Raw genomic sequence first — 9,451 nt, forward strand, 5'->3', positions numbered from 1 at the left:
TACAGGCACGCGCCACCATGCCCAGCTAATTTTTTGTATTTTTAGTAGAGACGGGGTTTCACCATGTTGACCAGGATGGTCTCGATCTCTTGACCTCGTGATCCACCCGCCTCGGCCTCCCAAAGTGCTGGGATTACAGGCTTGAGCCACCGCGCCCGGCAGTAGTAGAAGTATTAACAAAGGAATAAGATACACTGATATGGGAGGGAATGGCATTATTTAAAATACTGAGTGGAATGCCTCTTTTTTTTGATACCTTCAAAAAAATTAGGATAATAAAGTACATACATTTCTTGGTGTTAGAGGAAGCCAGTAGGTTTTAACTTTTGTATGAAGCAGAAGGCCAAGTCATACCTAAGAGTGTGGGAGGTGAGGTGGGGATGGGGATGTAGGGAAGAACTTGAAGAGAATGAAGAAGATGAGGAATCTGGGAGAAGTGGAGAGACAGCTGACTCAGAGTCATGGGCCCAGCAGTGGTAAGAATGGTCTATGAAATGGGAGCAAACATTTGCTTAATGAGGATTGAAGAGTTGATTTATAACTAAAGTATACAAATTTCTTGATACCTATTTTGTGCTTCAACTTAATTCAGTTGATTTGCCTGTTAGAAATCCCTTTTGGTTTGCTTTTTTTTTTGAGACCGAGTCTCACACTGCGGCTGGAGTGCAATGGTATGATCTCAGCTCACTGCAACCTCCGCCTCCTGGGTTGAAGTGATTCTCCTGCCTCAGCCTCCCTAGTAGCTGAGCTTACAGGCACTCGCCATCACGCCTAGCTAATTTTTTATAGTTTTAATAGAGATGGGGCTTCACCATTTTGGCCAGGCTGGTCTCAAACTCCTGACCTCAGGTGATCCGCCTGCCTAAGCTTTCCAAAGTGCTGGGATTACCGGCGTGAGCCACCGTGCCTTGCCTCTAATGTTTTTACCTTAAAATAATATTCATACCAACTTGGGTTCTGAGTTACATTCCCACATAATCATACCTGCTTCATATGGTGGTTGGGAAAATGAGAAACAATATGTTAGATACCCAGCCTAAGCTTCACAAGTAATATGTTTAAACATGTGTTGCATTCCACCTTTTGTCTTCCTTTAAAATTTGTCTCTCTTTCTTTTTTTTTTTTTTTCCAACTTTTCTTATATTGAATGCATCTTATGCTGCTTTCTCGAAATGAACTACCTGGAGCATTTATCCTTCATTGCATGTGTAACCTTGCCCATTTTTGTTCATAGAATTGAGAAACTAAAAATATTCTCAGAATTTAAGCTTCATTGGAAGCAAGTTAGAAAGTTTGCTCTCCCCAATACCTAAGTAGGAAGCTAGATAATATATGTGAAGAATAATTCCTCTAAAACTTGAAGTTTGAGGGTAGCCTTTGTTGGGCTCAGAAAATGATACCCCAGTGTATGGCACTTTGGCATGCTAAGTACTTTGAACTGAAGGACATTGGAAGGACTTCAGAAGTAAAGTCTGTTTCAGACCTTCTCCTCCTCTTCTTTCTCTTGCTTCCCTTTCTCCCCAAGGCAGGCCTCTCCCTCAAAGATAGTCATAAAACCTAGAGGCCGGGCACAGTGGCTCATGCCTGTGATCCCAGCACTTTGGGAGGCGAAGGTGGGTGGATCATTTGAGGTCAGGAATTCGAGACCAGCCTGACCAACATGGTTGAAACCCCGTCTCTATTGAAAATTCAAAAAAATTAGCTGGATGTGGTAGTGCATGCCTATAGTCCCAGCTACTCTGGAGGCTGAGGTAGGAGAATCACTTGAACCCAGGAGGCAGAGGTTGCAGTGAGCCAAGATCGCACCACTACAGCCTGGGTGACAGAGTGAGACTGTCTCAAAAAAAAAAAAAAATCTAAAAAACTATAAATATAGAAATATTACTCCAACCTTTATATCTAACAGTTGGCTGTAAAGAAATTGCTCTTACCTTGTCTGAAAGTAGAACATAAGACTAATTCCAGAAGAGGTCCTGCCCTATACCTAGGAGGAAGAAATGCCACACAGAGAGGCCAAGGATTTAAAAGGCAGGCCTTGGTGGATTTCCCCACTCAGTTTATTACTCATTCCCTTTTTGTCCAATCACATTTCTACACAGCTGTCCACTCTATTGAATCTAAGCATTAAAGTGGAACTTTTCCCTTGGGTCTTTGGGTCTTCATTCCGAAGCCTCCCGTATTTCATAAAACTTTGATTAAATAAATTTGTCATGCTTTTCTTAAACTTTTATTTATAGGAGTGTTGGCTGTGAGCCTTACAATAGGGAGGAAAAGTATCACAGTCTTTTGGCCCCTACACCTTTAACATAAAATGAGTTTTTAATTTTACCCTTGACACCATAAACATAGTTAAAGTTTTAAAATCTTTATACCATATTTGAAGCTCTTTTGACATTAAGGTAATCCCTGCTCTTAGGTATAGTAGGGTCTGTGTGTTCAAATTAAAATAGTGCCATAGGCCTAACAATGAGTCCATGCTCTATAATAGCCTAACCACATATATTCTTATTCTGCTTTTTGTTCGGTTACTGAGAGAAAATGCTAAATAGTGAGAAAGGGGAGTCAGAAGTTTCTATTAAGCATCACTGAATAAGTATGACAGAATAAGAGTTCTACCAGACAAGCAGAACCAGGATTTAGATCAGGGATTGATTATAAGAAATTGGTTTACACAATTGTGGGAGCTGGCTAAACAAGTCTAAAGTCCGTAGGGATCAGTCAGGAAGAGGTGATTCTAAGCAGGCTGGAATCCTGTGGTCACGAGACTGACCCCAGGTGAAATCAGATTTGGGGGAAGGGAGTTTAATTGGAGACCCAGCTGCTCTTTGGGTTTCTTCTTCAGAGAATGCCTAAAACCTCTCCTAAAGGCCTTCCAAGTAAATCCAGCCAACCCTGAATAATGTCCTCTTTGATTAAGTAAATCAGCTGATTAGGGACTACAGGGTTTGCTTCAATAACTGCTTGAAGAAGACGTGTGTGCTCCTAAGCAGCAGTCTCCTTTCTGTTCTTCGGCTCTCGAGAGAATATCCCTTGTCTCCTTCCCTAATAGGAAACATACTAGAGAGGGAATTCCGGGGACAGTAGTTCAATCAAGGTGACACATCGAAAGTCATCACAAATGATAAAATATGTCTGGTAAAACATGGATATTGCTTTAAATGGCTGTTAATTCTTCCTTTTATTAAGAAGATTTCCTGAATTTTGATAGCACCATTTTGGCTAATCTAAGAGAGAATAAAATCTGGTCAACATTTAGAAACTTGAATACCATAAACAATTTTTTAGGTTATGTGCTTCCTGAATGTTTGACGTTTCTCATAACTGCTTTCTGTTTTGCCTTAGGGTACTTTTTGACATCACACAAGAAGATGTTTTGTTTCTGGCTTCACCTCTGACCTTTGATCCTTCTGTTGTGGAAATATTTCTCGCTCTATCAAGTGGTGCCTCTCTGCTTATTGTACCAACTTCCATCAAGTTGCTTCCATCAAAATTAGCCACTGTTCTCTTTTCCCATCATAGAGTGACTGTTTTGCAGGTACATTTTAGTAGCAGTGAATTTTTTTTAGTCATTTTTCAATATTTTAAGTGTTTTGGAGAATATTTTTTATTCCTGTAGTTCTTTACAATGGTTTAATATAATCTGGTTAGATTATCAAGGGCTGTCTCCTCCTGATGTGACTTTTTAAAATTTTGAAAATGAAAAAAGATAAGTGAATCTGCCTAGAAAATTATTTTACTATGTATTTTGTGCATACTGTAATAACAAGAGGACCTTTACTTTGACTCAAATTAGTTGGATTTGAGAAGGATAGTCTGCTTCTTCTGTCTTAAAATCTATGTATATTGTGTTTCTCATGAAGAGCTAGTCTAAAATTAAAATATAATCAAGTTAGGAATATAGATTTTCTTATTTCTACATCAATATACTTTACATTAACCTACAGAAACAAGTATTTTCGAAATCTGGCCTCTTAAAATGTTATTTAAATGTGTATCTGACTGGTGATTAGGTCATGCAGGTACACAAGTGTATGACTGGTACACAAGTCTTAAGTTACTACATTGTATGTAGTTAAAGGTACTAGAGAATTAGCTATATTATGTGCATATCATAATATGTAAATATCTTAGTTAAGTGTTTAACTGCTGTAAACCTTAGGTTTTATCTGTAAATGGAAATAATACCCCTCTCAAATAGAATTAAATGAGACAGTGTAGCTTAGTTCCTGATTGTGTGTGTATATGAGTCCATTCAGGCTGCTGTAATAAAATACCATAAACTGGGTAGCTTATAAACAACAGATTTTTATTTCTTGCAGTTCTGGAGGTGGGAAGTCAAAGATTAAGTCATCAGTAGATTTGATCTCTGGTGAAGGGCCTGCTCGTTGATTCATTAGACTGCTGTCTTTTTACTGGGTCTTCACATGATGGAAAAGGTTTTATAAGGGCACTAATCTCATTCATGAGGCCTCTACCTGCGGGACCTAATCACTTCATAAAGCCCCCACCTCCTAATACTAATACCATTGCCTTGAGAGTTAGGATTGCTTGCCTGCTTGCTTGCTTTTTTCTTTTTGGACAGAATTGCTGTGTCATTCAGGCTGGAGTTAAGTGGCATGATCTTGGTTCACTCCGCCTCCCAGTTCAAGTGATTCTTATGCCTTAGTCTCCTGAGTAGTTGGGATTACAGGTGCCCACCATCACGCCCAGCTAATTTTTGTATTTTTAGTAGAGACAGGGTTTCACCGTGTTGGCCAGGCTGGTCTCAAACTCCTGGCCTTAAGTGATCCTCCTGCCTCAGTGTCTGAAGTTCTGGGATTACAGGCGTGAGCCACTGTGCCTGGCTTGAGAGTTAGGATTTCAACATACAAATTTGAGGCGGAGACACGAACGATTCAGACCATAGTGTGTTATATTTGTGTACCTATGTGCATATGTATGTGCATCTTAATTATTAGTGTCCATTGTCTTTTTTTTTGTTTGTTTGTTTTTTGAGACAGAGTCTCACTCATATCGCCCAGCCTGGAGTACAGTGGTGCGACTTCAGCTCACTGCAATCTCTGTCTTTTGGGTTTAAGAGATTCTGTGCCTTGGCCTCCCAAATAGCTGGGATTACAGGCATGTACCACCATGCCCAGCTAATTTTTGTATTGTAGAGACGGTATTTCGCAACGATGGTCAGGCTGGTCTCAAACTGCTGGCTTCCTGGTCTTGAACTCCTCAATCCGCCTGTGTTAGACTCCCAAAGTCCTGGGATTACAGGTGTGAGCCACCACGCCTGGCCTCCACTTTCTATTTTGATAAACTACAATTATCAGGTTATTATCTAGGATAATGAGAATTGAGAGGTTATTACATTTCTGCTACAAAAACAATATTTGATACTTTGAACTTTTTTAAGGCAATGTGTTTTTCATCCCAATGCATGTATACGTATAAATTGAACACAACAGTGTGGCTTGTTAGTGTCAGTGGATAAAAATTCTCATCTGTTAGTGAGTCATTCTGTGAATTCAGTGGATCTGGGTAAGATATTACTGTAACTGTTTTATTTACCCGTAAAATTCAAGGAGCATGTTTCTCAGGGAATGTTTGCAAACTTGCTTGATAGATTTGGTTGATAGTTACTAAAAGGGAAGGAGACTTTCCTTCTATGTTAGGTCAATGAATTCTACCTCTTTATGTCTCATCCTCTTGTTTGATGTTTTAGCACAATCGCAGATAAATTTACTTTAGCAGTTTTTAACCTTTTTGAGATCAGATTTTTCTGAGAAACTGATAGAAACTTCTTGTTATAAGAACATGACAAATTTTTCATATAGTTTCATGGTGATTTTATTTAGCTAATAATAGTTATTGGGAATATTATCAGCAGATCACATTTGACTTGGTTTGAGTAAGGAGGAGAGATATAGAAGCTGACAGGCTGTCCTTTCCTTTGTGTAAGGCACATGCCTTTTCTTATACCGAATTTTAGCTGTGTTGTCAGGGTTCATCTTCTCTCTCCTAAATCCGGTTTCTTTCAAATGATGTATAAGTCATCAAGGATTTTTGCTTTAATATATATACAGTTTTTATTTACTAAAGCGCTCCTTAGACAGATTTTATTTAGAATTAAAACCTTACCCAGACCTAATTGGACATGAAGCAGGGATCTTAAAAGCTGTCAAGGCCAGGCACGGTGGCTCACGCCTGTAATCCCAGCACTTTGGAAGGCCAAGGCGGATGGATCACCTGAGGTCAGGAGTTCCATACCAGCCTGGCCAACATGGCACAACACCATCTCTACTAAAAATACAAAAATTAGCGATCATGTTGTGCATGCCTGTAATCCCAGCTACTCAGGAGGCTGAGGCAGGGGAATCTCTTGAATCCAGAAGGTGGAGGTTGCAGTGAGCCCAGCTTATGCCACTGCACTCCAGCCTGGACAACAGAGTAAGTAAGACTCAGTCTCAAAAAAAAAGAAAAAAAGAAAAAGCTGTCAAACACATACTATAAAGCCTTGAAAATTGAAAAGAATAGAATATCTTGAGTTACTTTGGGGGGAAAAGGCCCCAAAGTGAAATAGACTAAGCTTTGTAGAAAATTAAAGACCTCTCTTATTTGTTTCAGGAATAAGAGGTTTCTTGGGAAAGAAAGGATTGATTTTTGGTTTATTACAAACCTAAAATATATTTGGACATTTTTTATTTATATGCTCTGGGTAACAAAGTTATATTATTTAAACTTGATGCCCTTTAAAACTTTGTTTTTTGAGACAGAGTCTTCCTTTGTCACCCAGGCTGGAGTGCAGTAGTGTTGCGCTCACGGCTCACTGCAACCTTGACATCTGGGGCTCAAGTGATCCTCTCACCTCAGCCTTCCAAGCAGCTGGGACCACAGGTGCATGCCATCATGCCTGGCTAATTTTTTAAATCTTTTGTAGAGACAGGGTCTCCCTGTGTTGCCCAGGCTGGTCTTGAACTCCTGGGCTCAAGTGATCCCTCCACCTCAGCCTCTTAAAGTGCTAGGATTACTATAGGCATAAGTCACCATGTATGGTCTAAAAGTAAAACATGTTAGAGTAAATATTAGGTTGGTACCTAGGAATAGGTCAGCATAATATGTTTTCCATTTTTCCTGAGTTTTCCTTAAAAAACTTGGAAGAAGCTTTAACATTCCCTGTTTTTTCTATTATCTACTAAGTCTCATTTTTGTATGTCTAGAATGATTTACTAGCAAAGGATGCTGACTTGTATTCTGCCCCTCACTTTATCATTTCAGTTTATGAGTATCTGAAAAGTATTTCCATTTATTTATTTGTTTTTTTATTTTTTTTGAGACAGAATCTCACTCTGTCACCTAGGCTAGAGTACAGTGTTGTGTACTCAGCTCACTGCAACCTCCATCTCTTGGGTTCAAGTGATTCTCCTGCCTCAGCCTCCCGAGTAGCTGGGAATACAGGCATGTGCCACCACACCTGGCTAATTTTTGTATTTTTAGTAGACATAGGATTTCACTATGTCGACTAGGCTGGTCTCAAACTCCTGACCTCAAGTGATCCACCTGCTTCAGCCTTCCAAATTGCTGGGATTATAGGCATGAGCCACTGCGCCTGGCCTCCATTTTTTTTTTTTTTTTCCAATCTTGCTGAGTATCATAGATGTGCATTTATTTGTTGAGTTCAAAGTTGATATTATCCTTACAGAAGTTAGGCCAGAACACTGAAATTTGGCTTAGTGAAAATGAAGAGCCAGGACCATTTCAGCCTTTATTTTGACAAGAGATTTTCAGTACAATAAACCTCTTGGCATAACAGTTAAGAGCATGATTTAGGATGCTTTATAGTGTTGTCATCATAATTTATTACTAAAAACCAGAATCTTTTTTTTTTTTTTTTTTTTTGAGATGGAGTTTTGCTCTAGTTACCCAGGCTGGAGTGCAATGGCACGATCTTGGCTCACTGCACCCTCCACCTGTTGGGTTCAAGCAATTCTCCTGCCTCAGCCTCCCGAGTAGCTGGGACTACAAGCACGCGCCACCATGCCCAGCTAATTTTTGTATTTTTAGTAGAGATGGGGTTTCACCCTGTTGACCAGGATGGTCTCCATCTCTTGACCTTGTGATCCACCCGCCTCGGCCTCCCAAAGTGCTGGGATTATAGGCGTGAGCCACCACGCCCGGCCCAAAACCAGAATCTTAACTGGGACATAAGTACCTTCGAGGGTATAGAATCATTCTACTATGTAAAGGTTTTGACAAGCCATGACCTTAAATCATTTTTCTGAATTAAAATTCAAGTTTTCTGTTATGATTTCTTAGATTTCATTGAAAGAAATAATTTAAAAATCTTTACTTCCAAGAGACTTTTGGCTCTGGCCAAGTGAAGAGATTAACAGATCCTCTTTCCCAAAAAAGCAACTATAAAGCTGGACAAAATAGAAAAAAAACCAAGCATTTCAACATTTGGAAATCAACCAAAGACATATAGCAATCTTAGAAATGTTTATGTTTTTTTAAAAATGCCGAATTTTATGTGAAAATAGTGGAACTTCGTGGCATTCTGGTATGGGTCTGCTTCTATCATCCCTGTCTCAATTCAGTCATCACACAGATTCTTTCTGTTTGAAAGGGCTCACTTAATTTATAATAGCCAGTAATGCCCACGACCAGCAGCAGCATTATGGAAATGATGATCTTGAAGTAGGCCGGTAGGGAGCCCTACAGCTCCCTAGCCTGAGAGGTCAACAGCTCCTCTAGCCTGAGATTGCAGTGGTGGTGGGATAAGCATATTCCTGGCTGAGGTTACACTCGTGTGAATCAGAGACCAGAGGGCTGATGCAACTCCTGACTGAACCTGAGGCTGTGTGCATGCACATAAGAGACACAAAAGGGCTCATAGAAAATAAAAGATGGATCAGGCTTGAAAATACCTGAACTTTAACTGAGCTCCCCTATCCACATACAGATTTGGGATAGTAAGTACCTACTGGGATGTAGAGTCATTCTACTTTGTAAATATTTTACAAGCCATGACCTTAAATCATTTTTTTTGAATTAAAATTCAAGTTGTCTGTCCAACCAATGACTTCATAGACTGTCTACATTTGGACAGTCCACACTTGGGCCATCTGTCTAGTGATCATTGATTGATCACTTTCTCTCTACACATGGGATGACCCATAGGAACTCCAACTAAAAAGAACATATATTTTTTTAATAAACAACTAAGTAGCAACATCAGCGGCCAAATGTACTAGAGGAGACAGATTTCATGGATTTAGTCCAGGCAGGTTACTAACAAAGAAATGTACTGGCAATAAAAAAAACAACAAAAACAAAACAATAACAATTTTATAAGGATAAGATTGTCAGTACATCAATAAGTACATTGTTACATCAGTAAGATGTAACAATTAGGCCGGGCGTGGTGGCTCACGCCTGTAATCCAAGCACTTTGGAGGCCAAGGTG

The 9,451-nt window shown here is 39.6% G+C and overlaps 1 protein-coding gene across 12 annotated transcripts in view; it reads left to right on the forward strand.

Annotated features, from left to right (window-relative positions):
• The window catches only part of AASDH (aminoadipate-semialdehyde dehydrogenase), a 41,818-nt gene that overhangs the window by 12,451 nt on the left and 19,916 nt on the right, over positions 1 to 9,451 (forward strand). For 11 of the 12 annotated variants that reach the window (XM_017518510.2, XM_037734905.1, XM_017518511.2 and 8 more), the window contains one exon: positions 3,343 to 3,535. The exons of the other annotated variant lie outside the window; for it this stretch is intronic. In XM_017518510.2, coding sequence (XP_017373999.1) covers positions 3,343 to 3,535 — 193 coding nt within the window. The remainder of the gene's footprint in view (positions 1 to 3,342; positions 3,536 to 9,451) is intronic. 12 annotated transcript variants of the gene reach the window in all.

Source organism: Cebus imitator, unplaced genomic scaffold, assembly GCF_001604975.1.
Source record: "Cebus imitator isolate Cc_AM_T3 unplaced genomic scaffold, Cebus_imitator-1.0 Scaffold682, whole genome shotgun sequence".
NCBI classification, from domain to species: domain Eukaryota; kingdom Metazoa; phylum Chordata; class Mammalia; order Primates; family Cebidae; genus Cebus; species Cebus imitator.